At 47.3% G+C, this 17,779-nt stretch overlaps 1 protein-coding gene across 2 annotated transcripts in view; it reads left to right on the plus strand.

The window, feature by feature from the left end:
* The first annotated feature begins 6,815 nt into the window (after window positions 1-6,815).
* ACER2 (alkaline ceramidase 2) overlaps window positions 6,816-17,779 on the plus strand; it is a 34,349-nt gene continuing 23,385 nt past the window's right edge. The window contains exon 1 of one of the 2 annotated variants that reach the window (XM_047064889.1): window positions 6,816-6,956. Coding sequence is in view for 1 of the 2 variants with exons in the window: in XM_047064880.1 (XP_046920836.1) it covers window positions 9,358-9,465 (108 nt within the window). In the remaining variant the exon portion in view is untranslated. Of the gene's footprint in view, window positions 6,957-9,276; window positions 9,466-17,779 lie in introns of those variants that run through there. The other variant, XM_047064880.1, reaches the window with a different exon arrangement.

The following is a 17,779-nucleotide window of genomic DNA, read 5'->3' on the forward strand; positions in this document are numbered from 1 at the left end:
ACTAGCTTAAGAAAAAATGTAACTTCACTATAAAGGCTCTGGGGTGTCTTGGGAACATTTGTATGTGGCTAGGTCCCTGGGCATAGCTGGAGCCGGGGACTTCTTTTCCATTTGGACTACTAATCGCCTGGACAGCTCTTTTCCGTACTGCTTCATTTATGTTTTGCCAGCTGTTCTGCCAGCTGTTCCACCCAACTGGTGGAACAGGTCATCAGTAGGGCCCAGGTTCAAATCTCTATTCCATTAGGCAACCAGGTGGAGCTGAAGAGCTCAATTCTGATTCCAAATTCCCACTGACACATTCTGATCAGCCAGCTTGGGTCAAGACCCACTCCTGGACCAATGGACACTAGCCACAGAGTCGGATCACAGTGTGTTACCATGACCGTTCCTATGGCAGCCATCTGAATGGTGTAGGGGCAGAGGAAGGTGGGAGGTGCACAGCCCCATCAGAGAAGCGGTGGAAAGTCCCAGAAAAGGGAGAGACGCTGGGACAGATAAAACAACACACATCGACTCCATGACTTTCTTTTCTCTTCTCCAGGTAAATTGCAAGATCTTGAGTTTTCAGTTCCACTTTTCCATCTCCTTCAGGATCTAGTTTCATGAATTACCCTTTTATTTTTCCTTTACATTTTAAATCTGTTTCTCTACTCGATTGCCTTTTTCTTAGGCTGAGATTTGCTAAAGTCTTTCCTATACTAAAGGAATGTCCTGTAACTCTTCTTCAAGCTCTTGGCAGATCTGTGTGCCTTTCTTTTTTGCCAAATGTATGTCACCTGGCCCTTATGTTTTACCCCCAACCTGGCCTCCTCCATCTTGACTTACTTCACCTCCATTTCCCCAAGCTGTTTCTTGGTCTTTGAAAGGCTGAAGACACAGAAGAGTGAAGGAAGCTTGACATTTATAGGTCATTGGGAAGCGGCCCTTCCAGTGGATGTGATGTCTGACATGCCAGGGTCAGCTCCCTCACGGCACATCTCAGGAATCGGAGAGCCCAGCCCCAAGGGGGACCCTGGATTGGGAGGCATGGCACTGACCAGTCCCTGACCTTTCTAGCTTCCTGGTTCCAGAGAGTCTGTGGCCACAGCACTACCCGGACCCCACCCAGGCTGCTGATAGCTTGTTTACCAAAGCCTCCCTGGTGAAAGGGCCTTCTCACGCACAGGCCAGAGAGGATACCCTCAGCCATTCACCATTTGCTTCTTCCGGGGAGGGTAACTCCCTGCCATCCTGCGCCCTCTGGAATGAAGGGGACAGGTAACAACCACAGGTTCAACCGGAATTGCTGCTTTAGTGGTACCCACTGCTAAGGGCTGAACCCTTCGCCCTTGCTTTCCGACCGCCTTTCTGGTTCTCTCGGCTATATGGGTGCTCCTGTGGTCCCCCTTTTTCATAAAGCCCAATGCTTTTAAAAAACTTATTACAGAAAATTTTAAACACATGCAAAGTAGAGGCACTAATGTGTGCATCACCCAGTTTCAACAATTATCCATTTAAGACCAGTATTGTTCCATCTGTGCCCCCAAACCAACTCCCTCCCCCATTCTTTTGTTTTTAAAGTTTATTTAAGTGGTGTCTACACCCAACATAGGACCTGAACCTATGACACCAAGATCATGCTCTTCTCACTAAGCCAGCCAGGTAGGCGCCCTCCCTCCCCCATTATTTGAAAGCAAGACTGGATGCTATATTTTGTCTGTAAATGTTTCAGTGTATGTCTCTAAACAATGCTTTCTTTTTCATTTTTGGTTACGGTCAGGCTTATTAAGGTATAGTTTGCATGCAGTAAAATTTACCTTTACAAGGTATAGGCCTGAGGTTTTATAAACTCTGTTATATAACAACCACCACAATCAGGATGTAGGACACTCATCACCTCCCTCCCGCCACCACCACCCCATGGCCCAAATTCCCCCATGCCTTTTGCAGTGAACTCCCTCTACTCCCCCCAAGTAACCACAGATCTGTCTCCTCTTCCTCAGTTTTACTTTTTTTCCAGAAGGTCATAAAAAAGACGGAATTCTAAAAGAGTGGCCTCCCGAAGACTCACGTTTTGAAACATAATCATCACATCAACGTCTCCCCCAACCAACAATAAGTCCCACTATCAGCAAATAGCCAGTGTTTCCCATTCCACATTTGTCCTAAAGAGTATGGTTACACTCTGATGTAGGATCTGAATGAAGTGTATGCATTGCACCTGGCTGTGAGGGTTCTCTAGGAAATCCGTACGTTTCCCCCCCAGCTGTTGTCTAAGACATTGGGTGGTCGTGAAGAGTTTCCCTTCATCTGGATTGTACTGACTGCACCTGCATATCGCCATTGCTTCTGTTCCCCGCCGCCTCGCTACTGAAACACACAGCAGCAAGTATCTGTATCACTTAGGAGTTCGTTAGAAATGCAGAATCTTAGGGGCGCCTGGGTGGCTCAGTCAGTTGAGCGTCCGACTTCAGCTCAGGTCACGATCTTGCAGTTTGTGAGTTTGAGCCCCACATCGGGCTCTGTGCTGGCAGCTTAGAGCCTGGAGCCTGCTTCTAATTCTGTGTGTGTCTCTCTCTCAAAAATAAACATTAAAAAAAATTTAAAAAAGAAATGTAGAATCCTGGATTTCACTCAAGACCTTCTGAATCTTATTTATTTATTTATTTATTATATATTTTTTTTTTACAAGATCCCCAGGTGACTCAGCTCCTGCGAATTCACAGTGAGAGCCAGAGTTTTGAGCCAGTTTAAGGTTCTGGCACCCCCGCCCCCGTAAGGGATACAACAGCATTTATCATCTCTTAAACGGGCACACCTGCTCCTCTCTAGCCCTGTCAGACTGCTCAAGACTTGGGGGACTGGCACCTCCCTGTCACTCAGGCCCCTGTAAACGTGGCCGCCCGAGGCTCCATTTCCCTCTCTCCTCCACTCCCTCATCCGGCTGAGTCCAGTGAGCTCATTTACCCACACGGCTTTCAGGACTCTCTTTCCTCCTCTTGTCTGCACATCTGTCTAATCCTGACCCGCCCTTGGTCCTTCAGCTTCCTTTTGGGTTGCTGAGAGAATGTATCTTCGCGGAGGTCCGGCCTGCACTCTTAACTCAACCAGTCCAAGCCTAAATCGGGATTTTCCTTCTCCCTTTCAGGTTAGTAACCTGGCCTTCCTCTGATCACTCAGGCCAGACTATTCCATTTCCCCCCTCTTTCACGTCCTACCTCTAATTAGTAAACTATCATCTCTTCTGTATTTGTCAGGCTTCATTTGATTATGCTGGAATAAGAAACAATGCCCCCAAATCTCAGTGACAAGACAGTTTTATTTTCTGCTGCTGTTCTAAGTTGGGGTCTTAGCCGAGCACTTCTGCTGGGCTCTACGTGTCTTCTGCATTCCAGGATCCAGGCTCAGAAGCAGTCCCCATGTGGCTTATGGCAGACCTAGGAATCGATTTCAAAGACTCTGGCAGTCACCCAAACACATCAATTCCCCGCACGTTCTACTGGTCATAGCCAATGACAAGGTCAAGTCCCATGGCAGTGGGTTGGGAACGTGTGTTCACATGTCTGGAATGAATACTACCATCTAACACAACACCTTTTTTAGATCTGAATTGCATCCCTTATTTCAGTTCCCTTTCCCCCTGCCTGAAACCTCACTTTGCTTAGAATGCGCCTGCTCTGGGAAGCCTTTCGTGACCCCCTGAGATAAAGTCATATCCGCGGCTGTCTGTTGTCATGGTACCTGCACTTTTTTGTGGCACACTCGTGGTGAATTGTTTACGCAATATTCAATGTCTGACTTTCTCTCTAGACTGTAAGCTCCATGAGGACAGAGCCAGCATGTTTTGCTCACCCTTTAAAAAAAGAAAAAAGTATTTTTTGGTGAGCGCACGTGGGGGAGGGGTAGAGAGAGGGGGACAGAGGATCTGAAGCGCGGGTTCTGCGCTGACAGGCTGACAGTGGGCTCGAACTCACAAACTGTGAGATCATGACCCGAGCCGAAGTCGGCCGCTCAACCGACTGAGCCACCCAGGCGCCCCTGTTTTGCTCACCATTTTATCCTTGGCACCTAGAAAAGTGTCTTGGCACATAATAAGCCTTCAATAATTACATGTAAATGAATGAATGCATGCTTTAACCATGCTGTCATCTCTCTCCTGGATTACGCAAAGACCTCACCGATCCTTTCTGTGTACTCCTCCTACCATCTACTAGGCTCAGCCTCCCTTTCTGCCACTTTTCTAGCTGAAACATAGTATTTGAAGTTTCCTGAATTAGACCTCCATCCTCGTGCACACGCTGGGCCTTCTGAAGGATTGCTTCTCCCCAGGGCTGCTCCTGGTAGAATCCTACTCATCTTGCGCACCTCATTTCCAAGGCCGCCTCCTCTGCTGGGCCTACCTCGCCTCTCCATGAAGACTCAGGCCCCCACCCCTTGCTTCCACATTCTATGTGTGCCTCTCCTTCTTTGCAAGTATCATGTTGTATTCTAATGGTCTGCGGGCCTCTTCTAGACTAAGCTCTATGAGGCCGAGAACAATGTCTTATTTGTCTTCAGGTTACCCAGCACTTAACATGGGGCCTTGCACAAAGCAGGAGCTCAAAATTACAGCCTTGCAAGCTAGTTATCCAACAGGGTAACGCCTTCTCTATCGAGAAGCAGCAGTCCGAACACACATTAACCAATTCCACGCCCTTGGGACATAGGGAAAGCCTCAGATGTGCAATCACAGCTGACTGACTCCTACTATGTGCCCAGTCCTAACAAACCGTTTGTGGTTTTCCAGTGTAGATTAGAGAAAGGAGAGAGGCCCAGGGCCAACAGCAGGAAGTGACCTCTGATGGCCTGTCAGCAAACTACTAGACCACCTGACAGAGCAAATAGGGCCATATTCCTGTAATGGCTGCAGTCGTGTTGTCCTGGTGAGGCCCGCTTCCTGCAGCCTTCTCCCACAATTCTGGCCCTGGAGACTTTGCCTTAGATCTAAGGAAAAAAAAAATCCTCGCTCGCTTTTCTTTTTTAAAAAAATTTTTTTTTCAACGTTTATTTATTTTTGGGACAGAGAGAGAGCATGAACAGGGGAGGGGCAGAGAGAGAGGGAGACGCAGAATCAGAAACAGCCTCCAGGCTCTGAGCCATCAGCCCAGAGCCCGACACGGGGCTCGAACTCCCGGACTGTGAGATCGTGACCTGGCTGAAGTCGGACGCTTAACCGACTGCGCCACCCAGGCGCCCCCCTCACTCGCTTTTCTTGTCTCCCTCTTAACTGAAGAGGGGTACCAGACTCCGAGTCTCCGGTTTCCTGGTGATGAGTGTGGGGAAAGGTTGGCTGCCTCTCTCAGGCGCCTGTCTTCTTCCTCTTTTTCCTGGTGGCAGTAACAGTCTTGGCTTGGGATTTGATTTTTCAGGGAAGCAAAGCATACAGTCCATTCTGAATTTTTGCCCAGCCACACATGGGCTAAGATAGTGGTTCTCAAATTTGAGCATGGGCTGGACTCACCTGGAGAATTGTTAAGCCACAGATTGTTGGACTCTTCTCCCAGAGTTTCTGCTTCAGTAGGTCTGGGGTCTGGACCTAGAAATTCGCATTTCTGCTTTCTTTTAATAAATGTTCATTCATTTTTGAGAGAGAGTATGTACAAGCCGGGGAGGGGCAGAGAGAGACGGGGGACAGAGGATCCAAAGTGGACTCTGTGCTGACAGCAGTGAGCCCGACACGGGGCTCAAACTCACAAGCCCTGTGATCAGGACCGAGGTGAAGTTGGACACTCGACCGGCTGAACCACCCAGGCGCCCAGAAATTTGCATTTCTAACAAGTTCCTAGTTGATGCTGATACTGTTGGTCTGGGACGACACTTGGAGAGTCAACTGGCCTGAACGATGACCTCAAGCAAGACCATGATGAAAAGCTCTGACCAGACAGGAAAACACAGAAAATTTCATTCTGGATCATGCACTTTGTGCTTCACTGGGACAGGTGCCTGTAATTTTTTCCAAGGAAGACTTTGTGACTTGATAATTTCCACTTGTAGAACCAGTTGAGCTGGATATTATTATCAGATATTTACTTACACCATATAAACACAGTCATAAACTCTGTAAAAATAGAAGATGCTGGCATCCTGACTTCCCTGCAGGGTGGTTCCCTCAAACGTGTTCTTTATGGATCTGTATCACTGACTCATATTTAGACTAAATATGACTCATATTTAGACTAAAAGCAACACAAGCAAACTCTTCATGAGGGTTCATCCCCAACCCCTCTCCCCAAGCTGTTTACACCTGATTTCAGAATCTTGTATTCAACTACTAAAGGTAGTTGCCAAGGCATATTGATATAAATCAATTTCAAAAATTAATGACCCCATGATGGGTCTTAATGTTAAATTACTAAGGTTATATTCATTGAGAAAAGGCAACAATGGGGAGTGTTGATGAAAACGTCAGAAAAATTGTAACGCAGTACCATGAAGACCTACAGCAGTGGCTTTGGAGAAATGTCACTTGTGTCCCTTATGTTCTCACCAATGGCCTTCTGTTTAGCACTCTCTCTCTGTGCAGTTGTAATTAGAACCCAAGCGGTTGCTTTTGATCTTGAACTAGGATTGTCATCGACAATAAAATTTCCTGAGGTGGGTGAGGAAAACTCCTCATCATTTCCTTATCAGGACTTGAATGATTTACATCCGGTGGATGCTAGATTTCATTGGTGCTAAAAGTCACATTGTTTTGCATTGTAACATCCTGAAATCTACATACATCTTTCAGTGGATGGCATTTTATAATCACTGTTGGCCAAGTGGGGGGTCAAGATGTGTTGTCACTGCCTGAACATGCACAAACTCAGTGGTTGATCCTGGTGGGATGACCTGACAACTGTAATCTCCATATTTCTGTCAACGAATCACCTAAGGACCATCTGAAGGACAAATATGATGCCTATTGTCTGAAAGCTTTCCTTTGCAACCTTCAGGTAAGATAAAAAACGTGCTGGTATCCAAATGTATACGCCAGGTTTGGAAGGATTCAGTGGCGGAGTGCAATTAAGAAATGCTGCATCACCACTGCTTGGTAATTAACAACACGAGGAGGACACCAATGACAAAGTTGCAAAATGACTAAGCAAAAGAATAGAGATTCTGAGTGTGAAGAAATTACGGGAACTCCGTAAGTTTATTTTGCTTATGTTTTCCTTTTTACACACAAAAGTGATGTAGGATAATAATATAGGTCTAATTCTAAAAGCTCTCATTGAATAACTATTTAGAAATTCTAAAAGATAAAAGCATTACAAAGAGTTTAATTGGATACATCCCTTTTTTTGGCTAACACCAGCTCCCAACTGTTTTGATTTGAGGACTCCTTTCGTACTTGATGTTGAGGATCCTAAAATTCTAAAAAATCCTAATGTGATAATATCTACCAATGTGTATCATATTCAAAATTTAAAGAGACTTTTAATACTGAAGAACCCACGTTTCCATTAGCTGTCAGAGAGATAATGACACCACACGTCACTTACCCTCTGAAAAGCTCCTACGTGTGCTGGTGAGAGGGGAGCCAAAAGGGCAGATGACGTCATAGTGTTCACAGGGAGTTTTGACCTTGCGGATCCCCTGAAAGGGGAACACACTTTGAGAATCACTGGCATATAAAAATAATGGTGTGTTTTATACCAGTACGGTTAATACAGATACATTTACACCTTAAATAGGGGAAGGATTTCCACGTGGAAAACTATTGTTGGACAATCGGTATAGCACCGTGAGGCATGGAGAAATTAACTGATGTAGTTTTCTTCTGTGGCTGTGAGAAATATTTCCCCCTTTCTACTTAAGTGGCCAGCTCACACTGGGTATCCCGAAGGCTCGAGTAATTCTGACCTTAGGAGAAGGTACCAGCGTGCGTGGGTTCCAGGGCAGTGGAATGGGCTGTCTAGGATGACGACAGAAGCTAGGACAGAAATAGGAGTAGGAGAAGTGCGGTTTGGTTCCCAGGGGAAGAAAGATGGGTTTTCTGGAGACAGACAGAGGAGCTGAGCTTGCAGTTTCTGGAGACGCGGGGAGGCCTGCGAACGGCTGTGTGGGTATTTTGCTGCAGATGGACGTTGCACAACCAGTCAGGGTTCCACTGCACAGTCAGGCCTAGAGAGGGCAGTCCCTGGGGAGCTGCTGGCCTTTGGGGTGCCATGAAGTTTTAAGCAAGCAGATGCTTGTGACAGGCACCATGGATTGCTGACCAGAAGATTCTTCTGTCACTGCCAGCGTCCTGACCTGGAATCCCAGAACCACTCAAGGACCAGAGCCAACACACGCACACAGTTGGCTTTTGTCGGGACCAGACTGGGTGTTAGAAACTATGGCAGCAAAGTAGTTACCAGCAGGTCTGAGGTCATCCTGCCTGAATGTGATTTCTAGCTCTGCCTTACTAGCTGTAATGGCATTGTCAATAGAACCGGCTTCAAGGATTCTCCCTGGGAACACTAAAGAAGGATGCATCGAAGCTCCTCAAACTGTGTGGCATGTAACAAGTATATATCTATACCATCATCTCTTGCACCTCGGACGTCCTGGAGATGTCATACCTGCCACAGTGCATCCTCCGAGTGTTGGTATGACTAAAGTTTCGCCCTATGTTTCGTTGAAGACCAGATGAACACCCTAAGGCCGGAGTCCAGGGGACCAAGAGCATTCAGGAAATTGCACAGGTGCTCTACTGCGCAGGGGGCGGCAGAGGCTGCAGGGGAAGGTCATGGAGTCGGGCACTCCAGCCCGCAGTCTCCCTGCCCCAGCTTATGGCATGGAGTCCTGCCAAGCAAACCCTCAAGTAGCTTCAGGGGGACCGAGGGTTTTTCTTTCTTCGGTGTTAGCACGGGCTTCCCACGCAGGGCGCAGCGAGAGCGCTGCAAACTCCTCGAGAGTATGCGGGGGGCCTGGATACTCCCGGGGTAGGAGGGGTGGCGCCGGTGAGTCAAAGCCAGGAAGGTAGGCGTGGGCAAGTATGAGCCTGACCTCCGAGGCTTTGGGCACCTGCCATTTGCGAGGAAGGGGGGAGGGGTGGTATCTGAATTTGCCCGGAGCGAGGTTCCCGCTTCCGGATTACCTCTCCTCCGACACTCATCCCGCCCCCCAGGCTGGGCGTGGTCTGCTCCTATCCTCACCTCCCCTCCCCAGGGGGCGGAGCTGGGGGAGGGGTCTCTGCGATCGAGTCACGTCCAACAGGCGGAGCGGAGCACCAGGAGGCCGGCTGGGGAGGCGCCACATCCGGCCGCTGACTTGTGTGTATAAAGCCGCCGCCGCTGCACTTGGCTTCCAACAGTAGCTCTGGGCCCTTCTCGGCTGCAGGGGCAGCTGCTCCAATGCCCCACAGCGACCATGAGCGTCCCGCATTGGTGGGACCAGTTGCGGGCTGGCAGCTCGGAGGTGGACTGGTGCGAAGACAACTACACCATCGTGCCTGCCATCGCCGAGTTCTACAACACGGTGCGTGCAGGAGTGGGAGCTGGGCTGGCAGGCGGGCTGGAGGGAGGGGAACGTCCCTAGTCGTAGCCGCGCCAGTAATCTGGACGTGGGTCTCCGCGTGTATCTGGGGCATTCTGTCTCCAGGGCCAGAATCGACCCGCGCCCCCTCCTCTGCGCTCCTTCCAGCTCTCCATCTGTCTTCTTCGGTCCCTATCCTGACATCTGGGCTCATCCTCCCCCTGTCATTTCCTTCAGATGGTTCTATTGTCTTGTTTGATCCTCACCAGTCCTGAAGCCAGTGGTCCCTGTCAGCCCCTCTCCCAGGAGGATGACTTGGGCTGGTGAACCTGCCGGGACAATTCCCTTCCCCGCCCCCTCCTCCCCCCCAGGATTTCTGTGGCGTGACGCACTTGGGTCGCATTGTGCGGTTTTCCCCTGCATACCTGCTCTAGCAGTCCGGGGAAAGGGGGAGTCCCCTTGCAGGTCACAGGGGCAGGGCCCACTGCTACCGTGCTGACTGGTTCCACCCCACGGGTCGAGCTACTTTGGGCCAGAATCAAGTTAATGACTACTAGTACTTATTTCTTTGTCTTTAGTTCCCAGTCTCAGTCGAGCTCCAAAGACAACTTCCCCAGGCCTGTGCCCTCTCCAGTGATTAAGCCTGGGGAATGAGAGGGAAGTTTGGGAGTGATGGTGTGTGGGCAAGCTGAAACTACCCCCGCCCCACTCCCCGCAGTATCCCGGGTGTTGGAAGTCTTTATGCGAGGGAAAGCTTGAAGCTAGAAGGAAATGTCTCTTCTCTTCACTGTGCAGCGTGGCTCAGGATTCCCAGACCAAATAGAAGATGCTGCATGGTCCTTTCTGCTGCTGCCTCCCCCCTCCCCCCCCACCCCCCCCACCCCAAGAACTCCTGGTTTATGAGTCACTGTGAATTTGAGATTGTTCTCTAGGATCGCTCCCTAGATTTGCAGGGAGAACATCCTTGGCAGTAGCCTGGAGCGATCTCTGATGTGCTAGTCCCAGCCCTTTCACTCATTGATGAGGAAACTGAGAAACTTCTAGAGAAGGGAGCAGTCATGCTCAGGTTTCTGGCACCATCCAGAAGTCTGTATGGAGTCTCCCCTCCATCCCTTCCTCATCAACACTCCTGCTTCTTATTTATGACCAGGTTAGTTCTTCAAGAAAGCGTGGCCCTCTGCTGTCCGTAGATACTGTGAAAGACAGTCAGTGGAGGTGGCTACAGCTCACCTGTTGTACACCTCCTTTCAGAGCATACTCTCGGGTGTAGACGGGCACACAGGACGGGCTGGGGTGTGGCTGGGCGCTTTCATAGTGGTAACTCATTTTCTCCATTTGTAAGTGGAGAATGCTACTAAGGATTTCACCAGAGACTTAAGGAACAAATGACAGTTTGGGGACCAGTTCTCACATACCCAGCAAGGTAATTCTCTGTAGAGTCTGAGGCCAGTTGCGATTCAGGCCTCGATACTTGGCCACAAATTGGTCTATAGCTGCTGTGCACTTGCCTTGAAAAGCCCCAGAGCACTGGATGAGTGGAGAGTTTATGTTGTTTTTACTTTTAATCTAGTCCCAATGGAGCTGGGCAGTGAGTGCCAAAGTCTTAAATTTTTTTTCTAAATGTTTATTTTTGAGAGAGAGCGAGAGCGCACACGCGCAGGGGAGGGGCAGACAGAGAGGGAGACACAGAATCCGAAGCAGGCACCAGGCTCTGAGCTGTCAGCACAGAGCCCAACGCGGGGCTCGAACTCCTGAACTGTGAGATCATGACCTGAGTCGAAGTTGGATGCTCAACCCATTGAACCACCCAGATGCCCCCAAAGTCTTATTTAGAAATGAACTGTCGGGGTGCCTGAGTGGCTCTTGGATCTTCAGCTGTGGTGTCCATGGGTGATTAGCCTGGCTGGTCCACCTAACAGACTTTATTTTCTGGATACTCATAAACCACATTTGTGTTAGACCAGCAGAGAGCTTTACATCTCAGAGAAGTAGTTGGTCACCTGACTTTGTTGAGTGTAGGTCCAAAGAGTTTAGCAAAAACCATTCCCTTCTTTCTGTTTCCAAGCCCTAGTTATCTCCTGAAGGTTACCGGGCTTATCTCTCTTATATTGAGGAAGACCGTGAACTATTACTTGGTGATAAAACAGTTTCTTAAATCCTCATACTAAGGCGGCAGGTCTAACTATCCATTTTAGAAGAAAATAAGCATTCCTCATTTTAAGGAGAAGTTTAAGGAATTGAATATATAAAGTCCAAAGAGGACTGGGAGATGGATCCAGAACCTTCTTAATGGGTCTTGGGGGCCGCACATCATTACTACAACTTCAATTACTGCCTGCCACATTAATTGTTTGCTAGGTGTTGAAACTCTGCTGTGTACTGTATGTACAATCACCCTAAGCAGTCGGTGCTCATTATTAGATCCATTTGATGAAAGGAAGAAACCAGGGCTAGATAGATTTTGCAACTTGATGAGGTCAAGAAAATGGCAGCATTAGCGTTAAAACTTGGTCCATTTGACCCTACAAGGATACTTCTCCTGAAGATCCAAATGCCACTGCAGCTACCTTTGATTTATCTGGCACAGTACAGGTATATCGTTCATTGATTCTTTTTTTTTTTTTTTTAACGTTTATATTTGGGACAGATAGAGACAGAGCATGAACGGGGGAGGGGCAGAGAGAGAGGGAGACACAGAATCGGAAGTAGGCTCCAGGCTCCGAGCCATCAGCCCAGAGCCTGACGCGGGGCTCGAACTCACGGACCGCGAGATCGTGACCCGGGCTGAAGTCGGACGCTTAACCGACTGAGCCACCCAGGCGCCCCTCATTCATTGATTCTTTAACTTGAAACTCCTGTCTTGGGACCTTTTGACCTACAGGATGAAACTCATGTTTGATATGAGAGAGTGTGTTGAAAGTAGTTTTTTGCTATAATTGTCCTTCATTATAAAATGTTAACCTTAAAAAATAAAAGTTGCTTTACCACCCGCAAAAATGGGTTTATTTCATAATAACACAGAATTGCAATTCAGGATAAGCAAGCTATAGTAAAACCATAGGCAAGTCCAACAAAGGAGAGGAATGTTATCTTATGGAGAAGGAGGAAGTTGGGAGGGGTTGTTTTGAACTAGAGAAAAGCAAGAGTTGAGGGTGATCGCTTCTCATTGGCTGAGTTGCAGGGATCATGGATTTCTTGTGGGAAATGCAATGTGCATCTTTCCCCGTGGGGGCCTGTAACTGACCATCCATTTCTGTTAAAGGGTCTTCTGTTAGGGGTCTGTAGTTGACATCGAGTGATAGGGGCTTCCCCTCCCAGCCTCCCCTACTAGCATCCCTTCAGTGAGGTTTCCATTTATTAGTTTTCACAAAAAGTGATCATGGTAAAAAAAAAAAAGTTCAGAGTATGCAAGTTATAGTGAAAAACAGGCTTTCTTCCTTATCTTTTCAGACCTTTTCTAAGTCGTTGCACAGAACGCATGTATTTGTGTGAGAATATAAACTATGTATGTATAATGTATACATACAATATCTAAGTTTTTATTTAACCCAGTTGAGATCATACCACACAGACTCCTCTTGGTGTCTTCACTTAATAGGGTCTTGGAGTTGGTCCTATATTGGCTCATATAGACTTCTTTTTTTTTCTTTACAATGTCTAATCAGTATTCCACTTACTGGATTGACCATAGTTTATTTACCCATTCAGTCTCTTTTTGATGGACAGTTTGGAAGCTTCTGTTTTATTACCTTCCTCTTCGTTTTTGAGCAGTGATGCAATGAATGTCCTCATAGATGCATCTGGATGTGCTTTTCCCAAGTACTAATCCTCCGTGGGGAATTGCTGCATCAAGGAGAATGTTTACTTAAAGGCTGATCATTATTGCTAAATAGCCCCCCAGAGACAGTACCCTGGTTTATACTCCCAACTGACGATGTTTGGGTGTACAAAGCATTTTGCCTTCAGGCTCTGCAAATCTCTGTTGCCTCAAGTCTTGTCATCATCCTGGGCTTCAGCCAAGCCCAAATATCCCTTCCAAGAACATGTCACACTCTTTCACAACCTTTTGTTGCTTGTGCATATTTTGTACTGTTTCTTCCACACACAAGTTTTATTGACTTGAGTTCCTTTTTATGTTTTAAGTTTTCAGGCTCTAGTCACATTGAAGAGAAAGACTCTAGGACTTGCCGGGTCAGAGAAAAGTAGTGTCTGCTTTTTAACCACTGGGCTTTGCTTTTGGGGACTCTATTGCTGGGCAGTGACTCAGGGGGTCAGAAGGAAATCAACTAGTGCTGAAAAGAGTCTTGAAGCAAAAATATGCCTAAGATCAGCTCATGATTGGTCACCTTTCCAAATTAGGTCTGCCAACAATGAAGATAAGGAAAGCAGTTCTCCTGATAGGCCAAAGCCCATGTCTCCTGTACCGTAGGGCGGAATTACCTAGATCCTGTATCTTTTTTTTATTATTTATTTACTTTTTTATTATTAACACACTTTTTTTTAATTTTTTTTTTTTTTTTTTTTTTTGAGAGAGAGAAAGAGACAGACACAAGAAGGGAGGGGCAGAGAGAGAGAGAAGGAAACACAGAATCAGAAGCACACCCCAGGCTCTGAGCTGTCAGCACAGAACCCCTCACGGGGCTCGAACTCACGAACCGTGAAATCATGACCTGAGCTGAAGTCAGACGCTTAACCAAGTGAGACACCCACGCACCCCTGGCCTGTATCTTTTCATCTATAGATCTATTTACTGGGCAACTACTGTGTTCGTGTCACAGAGACCAGACCTGCAGACGGTCATCGGGTGGTGAAGGCCCTACCAGAGATGTGTCCAAGCTGGCAAGGGTACTATTCATATTCTGCACGGGCTTGGTATACTGTGGGGGAATCTTGCAAGAAGCCTTCTGAGTAGGGTGACCAACTTGTCCTGGTTTGTCTAGGCCTCGCCGATTTTAAAACTGAAAGCCCCATGCCCCGGGAACCCTCCTCAGCCCCAGGCAGACTGGGACAGTTGGCCCTCCGGTGGCAAGAGGGGAACAGAATGGAGGGTTCGAAATCTGCATACAGTTAAGATGCACAGACTTCTGCTCTTAGAGGGGAATGCCCGTTAGCTGTTTATGAACCTCCCGCTCAGGAAATCTTTCAGTCTGTTGCTTTGTCAGCATTTACCCTCTGCTTGGGAAAGCGCACACTCATGTGCGTCAGGAGGATATTGCCGTCTGTTCCTCCAGATTATTTTGGTGCGACACTTACGGAGGAATTCTTGGAATGAGGAAATTTCTAAGGAAATAATTAATACGTTTTAAAATTGTGGTTTCCTTTTAATCAAAAAAATCTGCTCTGCAGACATTAAGCAAACCTATTCTCCAAGGCAGTAGGCTTTAAAAAATATCCCTTGGCTGAAATATTCTTCAACTTGATTGACCCAGACAATGGTAAGGGGAAGTTCATTTCTCAGAAGAGATGGGGCCATTGCATGTGTGTTTTAACCAGGACTTGTTTGTTTTCTCTATTTCTTTAGGAGTTCCTTCCTCTTTTTGTCTTGGGGGGAGTCTCTCTCTAATTTTGCCTTTGTCTTTTCATAGATGGAGGCCTTGAAGGGGCATGGTGAAGGCCAGCAGTCACTGGTAGATCTGGGCTGGGAAGCGGCAGTAATGTGATTTGTGTGTTATTTGGGAGCGTGTATTAAGATGGGGCCTAATTAAATTGAACTCCTTAATACGTGCATTAAAAAAATGTTTGAGGGGTGCCTGGGTGGCTCAGTCGGTTGAGTGGCTGACTTCGGCTCAGGTCATGAGCTCGCGGTTTGTGGGTTCAAGCCCTGCATAGGGCTCTGGGATGACACCTCAGAGCCTGGAGCCTGCTTTGGATTCTCTCACCCTCTCTCTCTCTGCCCCTCCCCTGCTCACACTCTGTCTCTCAAAATAAACAAACATTTAAAAAAAAAAAATGTTTGAAGTCCCATGATTTTCCTATAGGTATAATAGATGACTTCATGCCTTTGTGAGCAGTGTGTAAACACATTGAACAGTGATTAATGTGCACATGGCTGGTGGGAATGTAAATGGACAGAGCCAGTTGGGGGTAGGTTGGCAGTAGATGGTTCCACCTGGCTGAAGAGAGGGAGATTGCAAGGACTTGAGGCAATAAAGATATATTGGGATAAATGGGGTGCCCGGGGTAAAAAGCAAAATGTCTTCTATCCCCCAGCATTGTAGGAGAGGCTATAAATTGGAGCTCCTTGCACTGGGGAATGGCTAAATAAACCACTGCCATGTGCAGCATGTAGAGCAAGTGAGGTCAGTCTATCTGAACTAAGATGAAAAGGTTTGCATGGCCTGTTGTTGAACGAGAGAAGGAAGCAGAGTGATGAAGTTATTATATGTGATGTGTGTGTCGTCGCATAAATGCAAAGAAAATGACCTGAAGGCTGTGAATCTGAGGTCGACAGTGATCTCTAGGGAGGAGGACAGCAAGGAGACTTTAGCTTTTTTAAACAGGAGAACACATTTATGTAGAAGGAGAAAGATCAGGTTTTAAGTTACCTATGGTAGAGCAGTTCCATTTTCTCCTTCTCCCCCACCCCCTTCCTTCCTTTTGTGTTTAACAAAAGGAGAGCCACATGGAAATCATGTCCTACGTGCACAATTCAGGTACAGTTCAGAGCTTTTAGGTAACCACTGAGGAGTTAAGCCAAGGGGGTCAGAGTGTGACTAGGGGGTTGGCGGTGAAAATCAGCTCTGGGCAGTGGAAACAGCTCAGTGCTGGCCCCTGTTCTGTGGGTGACTGCCTCTTTGACCTTGGTCAACCTGGGAGCCTTTCTGGACCCTCATGTGTTGCCCCTTATAAAACAAGGGGCGGTCTTAAACCCTCTTATTTTAACTCTTAAAGATCTGTCATTCTTTAAACAATTCCTTAGAAGGTTGAAGGCTGTGGTCATGACAGTGAACAGCTTGCTGTGGGATAATGTACGTAGACGGTACACTATTCCTCCTTACCTGCTTGGTGAAGGAGAGTTGGCCGTGTTTCTAAGACTGGAGACTGTATGCCAGCTGGGACATCTGAGACCATTTATTCATACTCTCACTCAGGGTCACAAGTAGCTCAGGAGATTCCCATGTGGGATGGAGAAGATCCCCACTGGAGCAGACTCACCAGGAAAAAAGTACCCTCTTCTCCAGAATGGTGCAGCCCCGCGGGGGATTTCAGTCTTAGATTTTAACCACAGGCACCAGCCCCACTCCCATCCCGCTGCTGACGCAGGATCTGGTTCTCCTCTCTTTACTTACTTTATTTCCCTCCTACCCAGCCTTTCTCCCTTTCTAGAAGTGGTGTCACTTCTAACCGCTCTTGCTCCCAGATGGTGACAGGGACCTGCATAGGCCACTGACGTTGCCAATCCTTACCTACACACCTCAAGTCCTGGGGTTTGCTGATGTGTTTTGATTCGTTGTGCACCAGTGCAATTTCCTGGGTCTGGTAAAGCCTTTCTACCCTGGTTCCTTCAGTTCACTTCAGACACCCATCCTCTTGGTTCCCCTGTGGCCTCCTCTGTACTGTTCAACATGGGTGACTGGTCTTCTGAAGGATGCCAGGCCCTTGACTTTCTGGACTTTATCTGCCCCATCCATCCTCCTATCTCTGAAAGCTTTTTCTAGTGTTTTGTTTTGTGTGTGTGTGTGTGTGTGTGTGTGTGTGTAATCCTCCCACCCCTCCCCATTGGTGTTGCTCTTTTAGACTTAGCTGTGGTCTTCACGTTCTGCATACTTCCTGTGCCTGCAGTCACTTATGAGTCATGATTAGAAGTGAAACTTAAAAAGCTGCATGTCCCTACCACTTGGTACCTTCTAGGATGGCCCTATTTGAAAACAAAAACAACCAGAAAATAACAAGCATTGGAGGAATTAGAGCCCTGGTATGTTGCTGGTGGGAACCTCACATGGTATAGCCACTGTGGGCCACCGTGTGGTGGTTCCTCAATCAGTCAAATATGGAATTACCATTGGATCCGGTGATGCCAGCTTGGGCATATGCCCAGAAGACAATGAGTAGTCAACAACTTGTATATGGATGTTCGTAGCAGCACCATTCATAACAACCCATTAATGAGTAGAGGATAAACAAATGGAGTATTCAGATGATGGAGTATTATTCAGCCACAAAAAAGAAGGAAGTACTGATACGTGCTACAACATGATGAACCTCAAACACATTATGCTAAGCAAAAGAAGCCAGACACAAGGGTCATATATTATATGATCCCACCTTTATGAAATATCCAAAATAGGTAAATCCGTAGACACAGAAGGATTAGTGG

This window comes from Lynx rufus, unplaced genomic scaffold, assembly GCF_022079265.1.
Source record: "Lynx rufus isolate CCGP_SWC_20201006 ecotype Redwood Valley unplaced genomic scaffold, mLynRuf1.p SCAF_10, whole genome shotgun sequence".
Lineage (NCBI taxonomy): Eukaryota > Metazoa > Chordata > Mammalia > Carnivora > Felidae > Lynx > Lynx rufus.